At 40.6% G+C, this 21,269-nt stretch overlaps 1 protein-coding gene across 1 annotated transcript in view; it reads left to right on the top strand.

Moving 5' to 3' along the window:
* Positions 1-21,269, top strand: part of Tex11 (testis expressed 11) — a 387,858-nt gene that overhangs the window by 84,377 nt on the left and 282,212 nt on the right. Inside the window, 1 exon segment of the mRNA XM_037199204.1 lies at positions 10,609-10,663. Within this exon segment, the coding sequence (XP_037055099.1) occupies positions 10,609-10,663 (55 nt within the window).

Below are 21,269 nucleotides of genomic sequence, written 5' to 3'. Positions count from 1 at the left end.
TTTTTACCTAATCAACTCAAGGTATTTTTCTAATTCCTCTTCTAATTTTATTAATTGAACCATTGGTTTTTCATCTGTATATTGTTTAATTTTCACATTTACTAGTTCACTAAGTTTCCTTGTGTAGTTGGTCTTAAACTTAATTCCATGTTGAAAGAATATATTTTATGATTACAAGTCTCTTAAATCTAATGTGATTTTGTGTGGCCAGCATATGTTCTGTTCTGATGTACCTTCTATGTATATTTGAAAAGAATGTTGGTGGTCTGTGCTATAAATGGATTTTAGGGTTTAGTAGGTTTACAGTGTTGTTAAGTCTTTTGTATATGTTGTCAATTATACTTACTTCTATCCATTATTGAAAGAAGAGTATTGAAGTTCCCAATTGTTGTTGAGTAATGTGCTTTTGCCTTCAATTTTTCAAATTTTCTTTCATGTATTTTTGTGGTGTATACTTGCTGTAAAATCTCTCCACTTTGTTTTGTTTCATTTTTTGAAACAGGGTCTCATGTAACCCAGGGGTCCATTAAATATAGATAGATTAAATAATACAATAAAATTGTATAGTGGAGGATAGCCTTGAACTCCTGATTTTTCTCCACTTCCCAAGTGTTGGGATTAAGGTGTGCACCACCATGCCTGGTTCTAAATACTCTTCTTTATCTCTAGATAATTAATTTTTTTTGTTTTGAAGTCTGTTTTATATTACCACAGCCATTCAAGTTTTCTTATGGTTGTTTTTTGTTATATTTTGTTCTATCCCTTTACTTTAGATAGAAGTTTCTCAGTCCCACCTGGTCCCACCCAGGCAGCAGCCGTTTAGTTCTAAATAAATACACAGAGGCTTATATTAATTACATACTGTTTGGCCTATTGTTCAGACTTATAACTAACTGGCTGTTACACTTAAATTAACCCATAATTCTTGTCTATGTTTAGTCACATGGCTTGGTACCTTTTCTCAGTCCAACATTCTCATCTTGCTTCCTCTGCATCTGGCTGGTGACTCGGTCTCTCTCTTTCCTCTTCCCAGCCTTCTAGTCTGGTCACCCTGCCTATACTTCCTGCCTGGCTACTGGCCAATCAGCGTTTTATTAAACTAATAGGAGTGACAAATCTTTACAGTATACAAGAGCATTATCCCACCTCTTTTTTCCCCTCTTCTTTTCTTTTAATTTTTTATTAAGAAATTTTTCATTCATTTTACACACCAATCAAAGATCCCCCTCTTCCCTACTCCCCCCCCTACCCTCCCCCTCCCAATTCACCCCTCACTCCCCTCCACAAGAAGGCAAGGCCTCCCATGGGGAGGCACATCCAGTAGAGGCAAATCCAAGCCCTTTCCCATCTCAAGGCTTCATGAGGTGTCCCATCATAGGTAGTGGGCTCCACAAAGTCCCTCATGCACCAGATGGATTCTGATCTTGCCAACAGGGGGCCCCCCAAGCAGATCAAGCTACACAGCTGTCTCACTTATGCAGAGGGCCTAGTCCAGTCCCATGCAGGTTTCCCCACCATGATCCTGATGCACTTGCTCATAAATTCCCTCTTCTCTCTCTTTGACTGGACTCCTGGAGCTCTGCCTGGTGTTTGGTTGCGGATCTCTGCATCTGCTTCCATCAGTCATTGGAGAAGAGCTCTGTGATAACAGTTAGGATATTCACTGGTCTGATCACTGGGGCAAGCCAGTTCAGTTCAGGCACCCTCTCCACTATTTCTAGTAGTTCAAGCTGGGGTCATCCTTGGGGATTCCTGGCAATTATTACACCTGTCAGAATGGCTAAGATCAGAAGCACTGCAGACAGCTTAATGTTGGAGAGGATGTGGAGCAAGGGGGACACTTATCCACTATGGGTGGGAATGCAAACTGGTACAGCAACTTTGGAAATCAGTATGGTGGTTTCTTAGAAAACTGGTAATCGGGGCTGGAGAGATGGCTCAGAGGTTAAGAGCACTGACTGCTCTTCCAGAGGTCCTGAGTTCAATTCCCAGCAACCACATGGTGGCTCACAACCATCCGTAATTAGATCTGGTGCCCTCTTCTGGCCTGCAGTCATACATGCTGTATACATAATAAATAAATAAATCTTTTTTAAAAAAAGAAAGAAAACTGGTAATTTACCTTGAGACCCAGCTATACCACTCTTGGGCATATGCCCAAGGAATGCTCAATCATACCATTAGGACACATGCTCAACTATGTTCATAGCAGCATTATTTGTAATAGCCAGAAACAACCTAGATGCTCCTCAACTGAAGACTGGATAAAGAAAATGTACATATACACAATGGAATACTACTCAGCAGAGAAAAACAATGAAAGCATGACATTTGCAGGCAAATGGATGGAACTAGAAAAAAATCACCCTGTGTGAGGTAACCCAGACTCAGGAGGACAACTATGGTATGTACTCACTCATAAGTGGATACTAGATGTAAAGCAAAGGATAACCAGACTACAATCCACAGCTCCAGAGAAGCTAGCTAACAAGGAGGACCCAAAGAGGGATCACCCTGGGAAGGGGAAATAGATTAGATCTCCGTGAGTAAACTGGGGATGAGGGAGGGCAATGGAGGGTAGGGGATAGGGGATGAGAACAAAAGGGAATGGGATGGTTGAGCTGGAACAGGGATGGAGGGGGAAGCAATGAAAGAGATACCATGATAGAGAGAGACATCATGGGGATAGAGAGAAACAGTACTTTCAACCTCTTAATACTGTTGAAATTTATTAATATTGGTAGATCTATGCTTTCTTTGTTCTTTTCTATATGTCTCATGATTCCTTTTCTCTCTTTTGCTCCTTTACTATCTCGTTTGTTGTTATTATTTAAATCAGCAATATACAGTGATGAATTTTATTATGACATTTCATACATATGTTTCATTATACTTTGTTCTTACTCATCTCCTTTCCCCACTGCCTTACCCCATCCCTCTGGTTAGTGTTAATTTTTGACTTGATAAAAATCTATAACCTCTTAGGAGATGGGCCTCTGTGCATACTTATGCATTAATTGAGGTGGCAGGACCTATCTTAATTTTGAGTGGGACTATTCCCTGGGCAAGGAATCAAGGTCCAGTTAAACAGCAAAAGCAATCTGAGGATTAGCATGCTTTCATCCTTCTGTTTTTTCCCCCGACTGAGGCTTTTTATTTATATATGTTTTTTTTTCTTTTCTTTTTTTTTTTTTTTTTTTTTGGTTTTTCGAGACAGGGTTTCTCTGTGTAGCTTTGCGCCTTTCCTGGAACTCGCTTTGGAGACCAGGCTGGCCTCGAACTCACAGAGATCCGCCTGGCTCTGCCTCCCGAGTGCTGGGATTAAAGGCGTGCGCCACCACCGCCTGGCTATTTATATATGTTTTATACCTCTAGATTTAAAAAATCCCAGAGTTTTTCCTCTTATATGTTTTCATTGTGATCTTCATGTTCATGATGCTCACTGAAGTTGTCAGTACAATGAAACCAGACTGGGATGGAAGCAGAATTTTTTTTTCTATCTTTTTCGGTCTTTGAGCTGCACATCAAATCTGGGGCTGTTCACTCCACAGTTGGTGGACCTGCTTGTGAGGTTCACAATAATTTTCCCAGCTCTGTGATAATCAGTGATTTCAAATTCACCAATATAACCATGCTTTATTTCACACTCTTGAGAGCTGTTTTAGTCAGTATTCTATTGCTATGAAGAGACACCATGGTCATGTAACTCTTATAAAAGAAAGCATTTAATTGGGGCTTGCTTACAGTTTTAGAAGTCTAGTTTTTTTGTCATGGCAGGGAGCATGGTGGCATGTAGGTAGACATGGTGTTGGAGAAGTAGCTGAGAGTTCTACATTCTGTTCTGCAGGCAGCAGGAAGAAAAAAAACCCCTGGGCCTGGCTTGAGCTTCTGAAACCTCAAAGCCCACCACCCAGTGACACACTTCCTCCAACAAGGCCGTACCTACTAATCTCTCCAGAGTAGTGCTACTCCTTGATGACTAAGTATTCAAATGGGGGCCATTCTTATGCAAACCACCATAAGGGCATAGGCCAGGACATTTATGTGCACCGTGTTGATGGCCTAGAAAGATGGCATAAAAAAAGCTTTCCCCTGTTTCTTGATTGTCAAACACTTTTTCAGGTATTTATTAGCCCTTTGTATTTCTTCTTTTGAGAATTCTTTGTTCAATTTTTTAATTTATTTTTGATGTTTAATTTTTGCTTTTCTTTATACACTCTAGATGTTAATTTCCTGTGTGGCATATTTGTATAACAAAGGTTTTTTCCATCTTATAGACTGTCTCTTCACTTTGGTGATTGTTTCCTTTGCAGTATAGAAACTACATAATTCCCTACAGTCCCATTTGTTAATTATTCGGGATGCTATTGGAATCTTTTTTAGAGTCTCTGCCTATCCCCATACCTTGAAATGTTTTTACTTCTGTTTTCTTTTAGCAGTTCTAAGGTTTTAGGTCTTAACTTCAGGTCCTTGATCCACTTAAGTGTTCTTTTTGTTGTTGTTGTTCAGGATGAGAAGTTTGGATATAGTTTCACCCATCTATATGTAGCTATCAAGTTTTACCAGTACCATATATTGAAGATGCTAACTTTTCTTCCTCAATGTATGTTTTGGATAAGTTTATCAAAATCGCCTCTTTGGTTAGATTTATTTCCAGGTATTTTATTTTACATGAAAGTACTATAAAGAAGACTTTTTGTGATTTCTTCCTTGACAAATTTATTATTGGTATAAAGAAAGACTACTTTTTTTCTGTATGTTGATTTTGAATCCTGTTACCTTGAAGAAACTATTAATCACATCATAGAGTGTCACTGTTCTAGAGGTGGTGGAAGCTGGGAGAATGGAGCTGATAAATGATAAATAGTCAACTTTATTCAGAGTATCAGACAGTTTATACTCTGAGGGTTAAGAGGAGTCACACGAGTAAAGTGTCTAATCACACGGGTGGCAGAGAAGCTGCATGTGGCAAAACCATGTGGCATATAAACAAATAACAATCGCCAGTTGTAGTGAATAATCTGAAGTAAACTCAGTCCTATCTGCTACACCTGGGAGGGGCACAAAAGCCCATTCCAAGAACAATTCCATGTTTTTGAAGAAACTGAGGTCACAAGACTCTTGTCTTCATTTCTTGGAGTTTTTTTCACAAGCACTCAGATATCTCCTCACAGGACTCCATTCTTGGACCATGTTCTAACAGTGGGGTTTTCTGGTACAGTCATCGGGGTCTTTTAAGTAGGGGATCATGTCATTGTATTTGGTATGTGTAGAATGAGTTTTATTGTGTTCCTTTCCTTTCCATTTTGTGGAACAGTGTGTTAGTCAGGGTTCTCTAAAGGAACAGAACTGATGGAATGAATATGTGTGTAAGGGGGACTTACTATATTGGCTTACAGGCTGTGATCAAGGTAGTCCAATAGTACTTTTCTCAATGATAGAAAGGCCAAGAATCTGAAAGTTGCTTAGTCCTTAAGGCTAGATGTATCAGCAGTTCCATTCTAGTGCTAGAGTTCCAGAGGATTCCTAGAGAGCTGTTAGTCTTCAGTTTACATTGAAATCCTGGGAAAGTTGTTTTTTAATACCAGTGAAGGAAAGTCTCAGCAACAGGATAGATGAATTTGCCAGTGAGAGTGAGGGCAATCAGGCAAAAAGAAAATCTCCCTTTCTCCATGTCCTTTTTACATTGGCTACCACCAGAAGGTGTGGCCCAGATTTAGGGTGGATCTTCCCACCTCAGTAATATAATTAAGAAAATCCCTCACAGATATGTCCAACACCTTGGGGTTTAGTTAATTCCAGATGTAGTCAAGTTGACAAACATTTTGAGGAGTGAGTGTTGGTCTTAGTTCTTCCTTAATGGGTTGGTAAGATTCATCAGTGAGTCTGTCTGGGCTTCTCTTTTTGAGTATACTTTTTATAATTATTTCAGTTTCATTGCTTGTTACAGATTCAAGTTGTTTTTATATCTCTTTCATTTAACTTTTGTAGATCATATGTTTGGGATTTATCTATTCTATATTTCCTAGGTATTTGGAATATGTTTTCAAACTATTTCCTAAGGATTCTCTGGATTTCATTGTAATCTGTTATAACATCTATTTAATAATATTATTCTGTGTATTTTTGGCTTTCTTTTGGTTAATTTGGCTATGGGATTGTCAATCTTGTTCATCTTTTCAAAGAACCAAGATCCTTCACTTTTGAAGAAGGAGTCCTATGGGCCTTACAGGACAGTAGATGGAAGATAGCCACTAGTTCTAGGACTGGCAGTGGTCTTTTCCCCTGGGCTTATTGCTTTGATAGTTAAAGGGCAGATGCCCTTTGTGTATTTTCTTTAGGAGACAGATTTAAGCTTCGTTTAATTCATTGTTTTGATACTTTCCTTTAATTCTTTAAACATGATTTTCCTTATTACTTGAACATATTTATAATTGCAGTTTTGGTTTTGAAGGCTAAATGCAACATTTGAGCCTTCGAGAGGAAGTTCTTATACCTTGATTTTTTTCTTCTATATTTCTCACATTGTCCTGTTCTGTAATATTTTGGAAGGTACATTGTAGAATGCCTACATGTTGTTGCTTCTCATTTGGAGCTTAATATTTTTATTATTCATTTAGTCATCTGGCTGGACTAGCTTGGTAAAAGTTATTTTCCTCACAATTTGTGGCCTCTAGTGGCTCCTTCTCAGAGTTTTCTTTTTATTTGTTTAGAGAGTATTTTCACAGTTAAGAAATTTGTTGTTTTGCTCTGCAGTCAGATAGGGACTAGTAATTCATAGATTATCTTTCTGCTTTTGAGAGAAGAAAATCTTAGGCAAACACATCTCTCTCAAACCCCAAGTAGGAGGTTGATTTGATTTTTAAGTTTACCTTTCTGACAGCCACTCTTTATCCTAGTGTAATTTCCATTTGGTATTTGGTCAAATTCTGCCTAAGCTCTTGAGCCACTTTGGCTGAATATTCTTTGCTGATGGATCTGTGTATGCCTTAAGTAATGCTTTCTAGTCTGTCTTACTACTGCCTTTGGTTGGGCCTCTGTGGATGCAGCCTCATATATGGGTTTAGTTTTCTTGAACCCTCCAAGATAATTGTGATCCCAAGATGTTGTTCTTGTCTATTTTTTCCTTGCATCTTTATGCTAACCTTTTGCATGTTTCACTTGTTACTGCTATCATGAGCAACTAGCCTCCTTGTATTTACCACCTCTGGTCTCTGTCCAAATAAAATCAATTCCCCTGGGAAGAAATGCAAAGAACTTCTTTACTGCTTCCCTTTTCCACTGGGTAGAACCACTGTGCCACTTGACTAGAGCAGGTAGCAGGAAACATGAACAGTGATTCTTGCCTGTGATGGAGGTCTCTCATTTCATAACTCCATAACTTAACAAACTTAACAAAGTTAAGGTGTCCATAATTCCAGAGGCTAGGCTCCTAGACAGTCAACAGCCATAATAGCTACCCTGGAACTTCTGAGTCCTTTGTCTCTTTAGAGTCTCTTCATCCCTGCCAGGATGGTTGCAATCCCACCCTGTCATTGTTATTTTTGACTAGACCTTGTTAATGTTCTAGAATATATCTCTATTAATAGGACTGACAGTTACTAGTACTAGGCAAGAATTATATCTTTACTAGCATGCTAATTACTCAACTATCTCATTTGTCGATTTTTTTTTCTTTTTTAGATAAAATCTAACTTTATAGTCCAGGTTGGTCTTGAACCCACCGTCCTGCTTCTACTTACTAATTACTGGGATTACAGACACGTCCTGGCACATACAGCCTTTTTCCCCACTTTAGGACAAGGTCTCATTATGTAGGCCAAGCTGGTCTTGAATTCATCATGTAGTCTAGTTTTTGTTTGCTGAGACAGTCTCATGTAGCTATAACTGGTCTTTAACTCCTTATCCTTCTGACTCCACCTCCCAAGTGCTGAATTATATAGTCATGTGCCTGCTGCACTTCTGGTCTTGGATCTGTATATTTAAAAAGTTTTTATGTTTCAAAATATTGTAACTCTCTGGCTGGAGTGGAAATATTCTAAAGAAAGGCTTTTTCTGTCCCTTTATTTAGCTATCAAACAACTCAAACAATTATTTCTCCCCAAACTTGGCATTTTTACCAGGAATCTCAAGCTGGAAGAAGGATAAGGCTGAAGCCTGGTGTCAGCCAGAGGAGGAACTTGCCCTTAGGAAGAGATTTCATGTAGAACTGATAACGTATCAAACTGGATTTGAGACAGTGATGGGTGTGTGTGTGTGTGTGTGTGTGTGTGTGTGTGTGTGTGAGTGGAGAGAGAGAGAGAGAGAGAGAGAGAGAGAGAGAGAGAGATCACACTTTAACTGTGACAGTTCATTTATGCATACCTCTTGCCCTCTATTTAAACCCAAACATCATGTCATTACCCCCAAAGATAAACTTGGAGATCTCTGGACTGTATTTGTCCTTCTTCCCAGTGTGGCCACATAAAATAAATTCCCTTTCTTGGCCTTTCACTAGAACTTATCTCTTTAATTAGCATATTGACAATGCATGGATGAACGAGTTTGTTAGGGCTGTTACCACCCAGATTTTGTGCCCTAAAAACTCCAGTAACAGTATTGTTTTGTGCTGGCTAGTTTTATTTCAACTTGACACAAGCCAGAGTCATCTGAGAGAACCTCAATTAAGAAAATGCCTCCAAAGAAACCTGTCTGGAGGAAGGCTTGTAGGGCATTTTCTTAATTAGTGATCAATGTGGGAGGGCACAGACCATGGTGGGGCCAACCCCGGGCTGCTGGTTCTGGGTTCTGTAAGCAAGCAGGCTGAGCAAACCAGAGGAAGCAAGCCAGCAAGCAGCTCTCCTTTATGGCCTCCGCATCAACTCCTGTCTCCAGGCTCCTGCCCTGTTTGAGTTCCTGCCTTTGCTGCTTTTGGTGATGAACCATTTTGTGTAACTGAGTGAAATAAACCCTTCCCTTTCCAAGTTAATTTTGGTCATGATGTTTCATCACAACAATAGTAACCATAATTAAGACAGTCTTCAATTTTGTTCATTTAACCGTGACTTATTGGCATACTCATTTGGAATAAAAATATTATGGTGAATGATCTTTGTTTTCCTTTTTTCATTTTCAGATTTTGAAGCCCTGAGGCTTATTAGTATATTATTTATGGTTATCATGGTGTCCCATAGATAATATAATTTAATAATGAAGAAAGCCAAAAGTCAAATTTCTATTTCCAGTCACTTCATTCATTCTGAATACAAATCTAGGCTATATTAAAAGCTATTCCCTACTGTTTTTGGTTTACTCAGCTGCAAAGGTAGAACTGATAGTGCTTTATAGAACATAGTGTGATGCTTAATTGTCTTAGGTAGGGTTTCTATTGCTGAGACAAAAAACCATGACCAAAAGACAAGCTTGGGAGGAAAGGGTGTATTTGGCTTACATTTCAGCATTGCTGTTCATCACTGAATAATGTCAGAACAGGAACTCAAGCAGGGCAGGATCCTGGAGACAGGAGCTGATGCAGAGGCCATGGAGGGGGCCTGCTTACTGGCTTGTTTCCCCTGGCTTGCTCAGCCCACCTTCTTATAGGACCCAGGACCAGCAGCCCAGGGATGGTACCACCTACCATGGGCTGGGCCCTCTCCCATTGATCACTAAATGAGAAAATGCCTTACAGCTGGATCTCATGGAGGCATTTCCTCAACTGAGGCTCCTTCCTCTCTGATGACTCTAGCTTATGTCAAGTTGACACACAAAACCACCCAGTACATTAATGAATATCATTAATGTATTTGCTCTTGTGAAAAAATACTTGATACACACACACACACACACACACACACACACACACACACATCAGCCGTAAAATTTTGTTAAGTAAAAGCTTATATACATATGTAAACTACTTTAATGTAGTATATAAAAATATATACATATGCCTTAGTTATGGTTTCTTTTGCTGTGATAAGACACCATGACTAAAAGCAACTTGGGGAGGAAAGGGTTTATTTTTTACAACTCTCAGGTCACACTTCATCACTGAAGGTAGTCAGGGCAGGAGCTCAAGGCAGGAACCTGTAGGCAGGAACTGAAGCAGAAATCATGAAGGAATGCTGTTTACTGGCTTGCTCCCCATGGCTTTTCAGTCTCCTTTATTATATAAAGCAGGACCACCTGCTTAGGGGTGACACCACCCCCAGTGGGCTGAGTCCTCCTACATAAATCATTAATCAAGAAAATGCCTTCCTAAGTTTGTCCATAGGTCAATTTGGTAGTGGCATTTTCTCAAATGACTGACTAACTTGTATTAAGGTGACAAAAAAACTAACCAGGACAGCATATATATCTAAATAGAAGAGTATGACTATAATTCAAATGTTGATTTGTTTGGTTATTTCCTCAGAAAATTGTGGTTTTCTACAATTACAAACTATTGCTTTATAAAATTGACTTTTATGCATTATTGACTAATCTGTTGTCATGCAAAATAGAAAAATTGGAATAAAATATGATTATACCATATCTTCTTAGTAATATATAACCTGTATATATATATTCATATATATATATATATTTGACATGAATATGTACACATATATTTTTCTTTTTTAATGATAGCCAAAGCTATGAAATTGGGAAGATGGATAAGGACTCTGTTGAACCAGAAATGCTGGTAAGGATCATTAAATATTAGAGAAGTAGATTAAAGAAATATAGTTTATGCTATTATAAAGTTGTGATATATGATCCCTCATTGGTGAATAGATTATCTATTGGGCATATCATTTAACATTTTAGTGAATTAATTTCCGTAAGATTTATATAGCAATATAATATACCCCATAAATTTATAATCTACTTGTGAATTAGTATATATAAAGCATTTTGAACATTGTTTTACTTTGTAAATTATAGCTTTTATTATTGTATAGTTTAAATTTTAATTGTTTTCCTTAAACCACCAAGATAGAACATTCTTGGTATATTAGTTCCTTTTCTGTTGCTGTGATGAAATACCATGACCAGAAGCAACTCATTGAAGAAAGGATTTATTTTGGCTCACAGCTTCAGGGGAAGAGTCCGTAATGGCAGAGTGGGGCATGGCAGCATGTGGCCAAAACAGAAAACTGAGAGATAACATCTTCAACCATAAGCACAAAGCGGGGAGAGGGCACACAAGTTGGAAGTGAGGCAAGGCTGTCAATTCCCAAAGCCCACCACCTCCAGCAAGGCTCAACCTCTTAAAGATTTCATAACATTCTCAAAAAGTACCACCAACTGGGAACCAAGTATGCAAAATATGTGAGCTTGTAGGGGAACATTTCTTTTTTTAATTATTGAAAAGATTTTTTTTATACAATACATTCTGATCATGGTTTCCCCTCCTTCAACTCCTCCCCTCCCCCAACTTTACATCATCTTTCTCTCTCTCATTAGCAGGCAAACAGGAAGCATAATGTATAAGTAAAAGACCAGTAATACAAAAAATGCCCAAAGTGATGAGACAAAACATTTACAAATATATCATTGACTTCATTTTGTGTTATCTGGTCATGGGACCTACCCTGAAGTGTGGTTAATATCCCCAGTGAGACTCCATTGATAAAACTAATTTTTCCTTTGCAAGTCGGCATCAACTGTAGATGGCTCCTTGGTTAGGGATGAGAGCCCATGTCCACTTCCCCTTCTCAGCACTGGACCCTGTCTGACTTGAACCTGTGCAGGCCCTGTTCATGCTGCCATAGTCTTTGTGAGTCCATATGTGTATCAATCCTGTTGTGTCTGGAAGACACTGTTTGCTTGGAGTCATCTATAACTTCTGGCTCTTAGAATCTTTCTGTTTCCTCTTCCTCATAGGTCTGTGATCCCTGAGGGGAGGGTTTTGATGAAGTTATCTCATTTAGAATTGAGTGTTCCAAGCTCTCTTACTCTCTGCACATTGTCCAGTTGTGGGTCTCTGTGTTAGTTGGTATCTACTGAAAGAGGATGCTTCTCTGATAATGGCTGAGCAAGGCACTGATCTATGGGTTTAGCAGAATGTCGTTAAGTGTCATTTTATTGCTATGGCCTGTCTAGTTTCAATGTCAGGCCTAGGTTACATCTTGTAAAGTAGGCCTTTAAATCCAGTCAGATAGTGGTTTGTTGTTCAAAGTTTGTTCCACTATTGCACCAGCAGATCATGCAAAGTGGTCACCATTGGAGATTGAAGAGATTGTAGCTGAGTTGGTGTTTACCTTTCTCCTCTGGTAGCATGCAGGTACCTTCTAGTACCATGAAAACTAGTCAGTAGGAGTGAAGGCGCTACGTAAGCACCTGTTCAACTTCTTCATGTTCCATGAGTTGTATAGGTGTTGTCTTTAGTTTGTAGAGAACAACCTTGGCAATAAGCCTTGACAATAACCTGTGTTGTTTGTGGGTTTTCTGTGGGGCCCCTTTGGCCAACAACTCAACTAGATGTAACCCATTCCTGGCATAGGGGACATTTCTTTAGACCACTGCAATTGGGTATGGAAGTTAACTGGTTAATTTTAATATTTAATAAAGATGTGATTGTGTAAATACATTTGATAAAATTACTACATGCCATAGTATAGTGGGATTTTAAATATTTATATCTGGTTTATTCCATTAGAATACCAAATGTTAACAATATATCCATCAAACGATTCTCCCTTCATCTTACCTACTATAGCTGCTATTGCATTGTCTGTCTCTATGAATTTGACGAGTCTAGGTAACATGCACAAATACAACCAAATGTTATTTGTCTTTGTGAATGGCTTATTTCATTTAACATATTGTCTTCATAGTTCATTCTATGTTGTAGTATGTGTCAAAATTTCTTTCCTTTTTAAGAATATATCATTGCAATCACTTTTACTATTTTTAAAGCATAAAAGTAGTGGCTACATTTTGTTTTAAAAAATTCTCCACATACCACTTTGTGAAAATTTAGAGCCATGCTTTTGGCGTTTTTGAAATTTTCTGTATATATTTTATACCTGAATTAAATTTAAAAATGTATTTTAAAAGCAGTAGTGCCAGTGAAATAAGTGATACCTTAAGGATGTATAAGGGTACATAGAAAAGTGACAGGGTTAACTAGTGTAGGGAAAGAAAGAGTTTGGTAGGAGATAGGTCTTGTAGATAGGTTCAGAGAGTGAAAAGAAGAGGGTCCTGGACGCAGAATTTAGATGAAACGATGCCCAGTAAGGAAAGATGGGAGATGGTACCTGTGTGGCTTAAGAGGAATGTTCCATTTTCCTGATGATTAGGGATATTGAACAATTCCTTAAATGTCTTTCAGCCATTTGAGCTTCTTCTGGTGAGAATTCTCTGTTTAGCTCTATAGGCCATTTTTCAAATTGGACGGTTGGGTATTTTAATGTCTGATTTCTTGAGTTCTTTATATATTCTGGATATCAGCCCTCTGTCAGATGTGGGGTTGGTGAACATCTTTGTGACACCCCATGCTGTAGGCTGTTGTTTTGTCTTATTGACTGTGTCCTTTGCCCTACAAAAGCTTCTTTTTCTCAGTTTCAAGAGGTCCCATTTATTAATTGTTTCTCTCAGTGTCTGTGCTACTGGTGTTATATTTAGGAAGTGATCTCTGGTGCCAATGCGTTCAAGACTACTTCCTACTTTCTCTTCTAGAAGGTTCAGAGTAACTGGATTTATGTTGAGGTCTTTGATCCACATAGACTTAAGTTTTGTGCACAGTGACAGATATGTATCTATTTGCAGTCTTCTACATGTTGACATCCAGTTATGCCAGCACCATTTGTTGAAGATGCTTTCTTTTTTCCATTGTACAGTTTTGGTTTCTTTGTAAAAAATCATAAGTTCATAGGTGTGTGGATATGTAAAATGTGGTACATATTCACAATGGAGTACTACTCAGCAGAGAAAAACAATGACATCATGAGGTTTGCAGGCAAATGGATGGAACTAGAAAATATCATCCTGAGTGAGGTAACCCAAACCCAGAAAGACAAACATGGTATGTACTCACTCATAAGTGGATATTAGATGTAAAGCAAAGGATAACCAGACTGCAACTCACAACTCTAGGGAGGCTACCTAGTAAAGAGGACCCTAAGAAAGACACAGGGATTGCCCAGTGACAGAGAAATGGATGAGATCTACATGAGCAAACTGGGGGTGAGGGGGGGTAATGGAGGCCAAGGGTCAGGGAAAGAGAGCTTAGGGGAGCGGGAGGTCCCAGCTGGATCAGGAACAAAGTGGAAGAACAAGGAAAAAGACACCATGATATATGAAGACTACATGGGAATAGGAAGAAGCAGAGTGCTAGAGAGGTCCCCAGAAATCCACAAGGATACCTCCACTATAGACTAGTGGCAATGGTCGAGAGAGTGCCTGAGCTGACCTGCTCTGGTAATCAGATGGCCGAACACCCTAACTGTCATGATAGAACTCTCATCCAGTGACTGATGGAAGCAGATGCAGAGATCCAGGGCCAAGCCCCAGGTGGAGCTCCAGGAGTCCAATCCGCTCGAGAGAGGAGGGATTATATGAGCAAGAGATAGTGAGACCATGATTGGAAAAAGCACAGAGACAAATAGCCAAACTAGTGGAAACACATGAATTGTGAACCAATAGCTGAGCAGCCCCCATGGAACTGGACTAGGCCCTCTGGATAAGTGAGACAGTTGATTAGCTTGAACTGTTTAGGAGGCCCCCAGGCAGTGGAACCAGGACCTGTCCTTGGTGCATGGGCTGGCTTTTTGGAACCGAGTGCCTATGCTGAGACACTTTGCTCAGCCTTGGTGCAGGGAGGAGGGGCTTGGACCTGCCTCAACTGAATCTGCCAGGCTGGGCTGACTCCCCAGGGGAGACCTTGCCCTGGAGGAGGTGGGAATGGTGGGTGGATTGGGGGGGGGAAGGCTGAGGGGTGGGAGGAGGAAGGACGGGGGAATCTGTGGCTGATATGTAAAATTAAATTAATTATAAAATAAAAATATTTATAAAAAGAGGAATGTTCTATTGAAAAGTTTGGTGGGGTAGTATTTTGAAATTATTTTTCATTTATCCTAGGAATAACTTACTAAAGTATAAGTTAGTGATGGTAAATTCCACAAATCTTAAGTGTACAGCTTGTTGGTTGATTTTTTTTAATAGTCTTGTAGGTCAATGTAGGTCAGGATACAGAAACTGTCACCACTCTGAGAAGCTTCTTTGTTTCTGTGCCAGTTAATACACACTTCTCCCAAGGGGGGGGGGAACCCAACATTCTGACTTTTTTTGTTTGTTTGTTTTTTCTTTGTTTTTTTTCTGAGACAGGGTTTCTCTGTTTAGCTTTGCGCCTTTCCTGGAGCTTACTTGGAAGCCCAGACTGGCCTCAAACTCACAGAGATCTGCCTGCCTCTGCCTCCCGAGTGCTGGGATTAAAGACATTCTGACTTTTATTGTAGAATATCTTGGGCTATTCTTAAGTTTTGTATAAATGGAATTATCCAATATGTACTAGTTGATGTCTGGCTCATTTTTAAAATATAAATCCTGAGATTTATCTATTCTCCTGTTCTTTCTAACAAATGAATATTTTGGCTATAATGAAATAGCTACAGTATTTCTTTTTTTTTTTTTTTTTTTTTTTTTTTTTTTCTGGAGCTGAGGACCGAACTCAGGGCCTTGTGCTTGCTAGGCAAGCGCTCTACCACTGAGCTAAATCCCCAACCCTAGCTACAGTATTTCTTAGAGATTCCATATTTATTGGTGAAATTATTTTGGCCACTCCACGTAGTTAAAAGGATATTTATTTAATGGCGTAACTCACAAATTAAGTAATGGGTAGGTCGCAGGGTCTGGGGAAGGTATATTGCAATCCAGTGGTGTTCTCCGGAGCTCTGCACAGTCCACCTTTCACCGTTCAGCATCCCGGCACCGAGAGCACACAGAGAGAACGCTGGCCCATCCAGCTCTCGGGTCCCCAGGCGCCTCCCCTCGCCCCACCTCGTAGGCGTGACAGTTGCCAGAGTCTCAATGGGGGTTGGAACTTCCAGATCCAAGCTGGAATGGCTACCCACTACATCTCCCCCTTTTGTCTAAATAAGAAGGTTCTAAACTAATACAAAACTATATACAAAGGAATGGTTATCAAATATTGTGCAGAAATAATGAGGGATAATGACCTAGATAAGATGTAACTACAACCAATGCAAACAACATCAAGCAAGAAACACATACTAGAGACAGGCAGACGCAGGTGGGCCTGTGGCAGCGGCTCGCGGAGGTAGATGGGTCCGGGGGCAGTGGCCGACAGGGACATTTAGGCCCGGCGGCAGCTGGCAGAGACATTCAGGCCCAGTGGTGGCCCACAGAGGTGGACAGGCCCGGCGGCAGAGATAAGTAGACGGAGGTGGACAGGACCTCCGGCGGCGGCCGACAGAGACATTCAGGCCCGGCGGCAGCCCACAGAAATAGACAGGCCACGCGGTGGAGACAGGCGGACTCAGGTCGGCAACTCGTGGAGGTGGAGGGGCCTGGTGGTGGCGGCCGACGGGGACATACAGGCCCGGCGGCAACCGGCAGAGACATACAGGCACGGTGGCAGTTCGCAGAGGTAGATGGGCCCGGCGGCGGTGTCGGGCAGGGGTAGGTGGGCCCGCGGTGGCGGCCGGCAGAGACAGACGGGCCCGTTGGCCTCCCGCAGAGGCAGACAGACCCGGCGGCAGCTGACAGGGACATACAGGCCCAGCGGCGGAGACAAGTGGACGCAGGTGGGCCTGTGGCAGCGGGCCACAGGGGTGGACAGGCCCGGGGATGGAGAGGGGCGGACGCAGCTTGGAGCAGGGACGCCCCTAGCCCCAACAACTGGGGAAGAGGCTATCTCCGTGGGTCGGAACCAGGGCGAGTCTGGACACTCCGTCTGGGGACAACACAGGGCCCAACTGCTGATCCTGTGAAACCCAACAACTTGGAGGTGTTGGTGAGATTACCCTGCTCAGCTGAAACCCATCTGGGAGAGGATTCAGATGCCTACAGTTTGAAGTCTGAAGAAACAAGATCAGCTGAGGAGTTGACAAATGAACAAAACGTGACCTGGGAACACAGAAGAAGGCGCTACCCAGTCACCAAACCAGATCACCAGGATCATAAGTATATAATTCACCGACTAAAATCAGCTGTCCCTGAAGAAACAGCCCAATAGCACCAATTTAACCAAGAACCCCTACTAAACCAAGACTAAAAATTAGAACAAGAGAGGCACTCTCAGACACAGACACCACCTGCACCGCACAGAGGAAAAGATGAGTAGACGCCAGTGCAAAAATACAGGCAAAAACATAAAAGACCTATATGGCAACATCAGAACCTAGTGATTCTACACCTGCAAGACCTAAACATACCATGACAGAAGAAACAGAAGAGATCAACCCTAAAAATGACTTTAAGAAGATGATAGAGGCCCTTAAAGAAGAAATAAAACATTCCCTCAATGAGGAAATAAAAACTTTCCTTAAAGAGGAAATGAAAAACTCTCTTAAAGAGGAAATAAAAACTTCCCTTAAAGAGGAAATGAAAAACTCCATTAAAGAGGGAATAAAAAACTCCCTTAAAGAAATGGAAGAAAAAACGAACAAAAAATGGGAAGAAATCAAATCAAGACAAGAAAAAGCAATTAAACAGATGAAAGAAACATTCCAAGATCTGAAAAATGAATTTGAGACAATAAAGAAAACACATGCTGAGGGAATGCTGGAAATAGAAATCCTGACAAAACGAACAGGAACTACAGAAACAAGCATAACCAACCGATTGCAAGAGATGGAACAGAGAATCTCTGACACTGAAGACACGATAGAGAAAATAGATTTGTCAGTCAAAGAAAACACTAAAGACAAAAAAGTCGTAACACAAAACATCCAGGAAATTTGGGACACCATGAAAAGACCAAACCTAAGAATAATAGGGATAGAAGAAGGAGAAGAATACCAACTCAAAGGCACAGAAAATATATTCAACAAAATCATAGAAGAAAACTTTCCTAACCTAGAGAAAGAAATACATATGAAGATACAAGAAGCTTACAGAACACCGAATAGGCTGGATCCAAAAAAAAAGTCCCCTCGCCACATAATAATCAAAACACTAAACACACAGAACAAAGAAAAAATATTAAGAGCCGCAAAGGAAAAAGACCAAGTAACATATAAAGGTAAACCCATCAGAATGACACCAGACTACTCAATAGAGACTATGAAAGCTAGAAGATCATGGACAAATCTCATGCAGACACTAAGAGACCACGGATGCCAACCCAGACTATTATACCCAGCAAAACTCTTAATCACCATAGGTGGAATAAACAAAATATTCCAGGATAAAACCAGATTTAATCAATACCTGTCTACAAACCCAGCCCTACAGAAAGCACTAGAAGGGAAAATTCAACCCAAAGAAGCTAAACACATCCATGAAAAATCAAGCAATAGATAATCCCATACCAACATACACCACAGAAGAAACAAGCTGGTGTAGCTATCTTAATATCTAGAGAAAAAGGATGTTTCAAAAGAGAAGAAGTCTTGTGGCAATGCCTCAGTGGTCCAGGTAACTACCAGAACTCGGAAAAGTTGGTTGAACTTGGGATTGACTGGGAGGCCAAAGATTTAAAAAGCAGAAGATTCTCTCAAGACACAAGTTGTGTGATAATAGTGTGTTTTGTGTGTGTGAATGAGAATTTGTAAATGTTGAATTCTAGGCTTCGACAATCATTGTCAGTGCAGATTAAGCTGCAAGTATTTATGCTTTAAAACTTAAATTATAATGCTAGTTACGTCTTTCTAACAACTAGTTTTAATGTTTATGAGCATATTTTACCTACATTACCTTTTCAGGATGTTGAGAAAGATGCATCACAAACACAGGCTGGAGGCTGGGGCTAGATGGTTTTGAGGAAGAGGTCTTGGTGGACTCTTTCATAGAGCAAAGGGAAGCAATGCCTTCTGGGAAATGAGCTAAGTTTTAATCTAGTCTTTAAGATTAGAAGTCAAAAACAAAAATATCAAGGAAAGGAAAACCTAATTGATCTTTGAAGTATTGTTATGTGGAATTGAGTGGGACTTTTGAGGCCTTTCTTCCAGAAAACAAGGACTTGGTTGTCAGGCCTATATTAGGCCTAAACCTTGGTGCCATGTAGTTGTACTTAAATCATTTCAATGGAAAGTGTCTTAGTGATTGGAACTTCTAGTGCAGTTTGGAGTTCTTCCATTTGAAAAGTGTGATATTTGCATGGGATTGTTTGAATCTTGTTTTCTAGTCCCTCCCCTGTTGCTAGAGTTTTCCTGCCTTGCCCACAGTCAGGACAAATCTTTGTCACCCGCCAGTCCCACAGCCGCTCAGACCCAACCAAGTAAACACAGAGACTTATATAGCTTACAAACTGTATGGCCGTGGCAGGCTTCTTGCTAACTGTGCTTATAGCTTAAATTAATCATTTCCATAAATCTATACCTTGCCACGTGGCTGGTGGCTTACCGGCATCTTCACATGCTGCTGGTCATGGCAGCGGCTGCAGTGTCTCTCCGCCTCAGCCTTCCACTTCCCAGAATTCTCCTCTCTCCTTGTCCCACCTACTTCCTGCCTGGCCACTGGCCAATCAGTGTTTTATTTATTGACCAATCAGAGCAATACAGACCTACAGATCGTCCCACAGCACTTCCCCTTTCTTTTTTTTTAAAAGGAAGGTTTTAACTTTTACACATCTCCAAAGTCAGCTTGGTATATTTGGGAATTTGGGCGTAGCTTCTCTTACTACTTCCTGCTAGAGGGGGGCGCTGTATCTTATGGGGACACAAAGAAAATTTTAGGATCATGGAGTAGTCCGTGAGACCGTATCGTCTGAGCTAGTTGCCTTGAAATGATTCTGGATGTTGGATCATCTGGGCCATGGTGTCATCGGAGACCTTTCAGGGGGTCTTGGCTGGTCAAACCTGATGTATCTTAATCTGGAACAAATCCATAGCCTCTGGCTTTCTGTAGAAACAAAAGCAGATCCTCTTTTCCAAAGCAACATATCCTTATAGCCAAATTTTGAAGTCAAGGTACCTTTAAAATATACATTTTGGCATAACTCAACAGCTTTTGCAATCAAATGTTTTTCTTCAGTTACGAATATCAAAGAGAACATAATCCAGATTCTCTGTGTGATAGCCATCTTTATGTGGCTTATGTTTTATATTACCTTGAGCCTATTGCTTTAAACTGCAGCCTTTTAAGCCTGAAACGGCGCTGTGGCTGCTGGCTCCACCCACTTCAGCTTCCCAACATGGCGGTGGTACGTTTTCCGCCAGCTCTGGGAGCCATCAACTCTCAGAAATAGTGGGTCTATGCTTCTTATCAAAGCAGCATGTAGCCCAGAAACCTCTTTTTGTTTTGTACTAGCAAAGGCTAAATCCACCATGCAGCTTAATGTGCCACTTGCAGAGGCCTCATTCCCGCCATACTGCAGATCGAGCGCACACGCCAGGAACCCGCCAGTAACTCAAACCGGCAGCTGCTGCTCATTTGAGAGAGACAATTAGGGAGCTGTTTTTAGCTCCGTTTTAGAATCTTTTCTCAGGTTTTAGGTGGAAACTCTTGCCCTCTCGTTGGGCGCCATTTGTTGCTAGAGTTTTCCTGCCTTGCCCACAGTCAGGACAAATCTTTGTCACCCGCCAGTCCCACAGCCGCTCAGACCCAACCAAGTAAACACAGAGACTTATATAGCTTACAAACTGTATGGCCGTGGCAGGCTTCTTGCTAACTGTGCTTATAGCTTAAATTAATCATTTCCATAAATCTATACCTTGCCACGTGGCTGGTGGCTTACCGGCATCTTCACATGCTGCTGGTCATGGCGGCGGCTGCAGTGTCTCTCCGCCTCAGCCTTCCACTTCCCAGAATTCTCCTCTCTCCTTGTCCCACCTACTTCCTGCCTGGCCACTGGCCAATCAGTGTTTTATTTATTGACCAATCAGAGCAATACAGACATACAGATCGTCCCACAGCACTCCCCATCACCACCCTCATAGTCTGAAGGTAGATTTTTCTCTTGATAAAGGAACAAAAAAGGTGAACATCTTGTTTGTAAATAGGTATCTAGTAACTAGTGGTAAACTTGAAATGGTAGAATTCTTTAAAGCCTAATTCTAGATAGCCTCAAGAAAATGTATCTTAATTACTTTTGAACCTGTATTCACCTTGTTTTTTTCAAATATCTTAAGTTATATTTTCTTTTTCAGAGCTGCTTCTTATTTGGGGCTACTTTTTTTTTT

This window comes from Peromyscus leucopus, chromosome X, assembly GCF_004664715.2.
Source record: "Peromyscus leucopus breed LL Stock chromosome X, UCI_PerLeu_2.1, whole genome shotgun sequence".
NCBI lineage: Eukaryota > Metazoa > Chordata > Mammalia > Rodentia > Cricetidae > Peromyscus > Peromyscus leucopus.
This window is presented reverse-complemented; position numbering and strand designations above follow the sequence as displayed.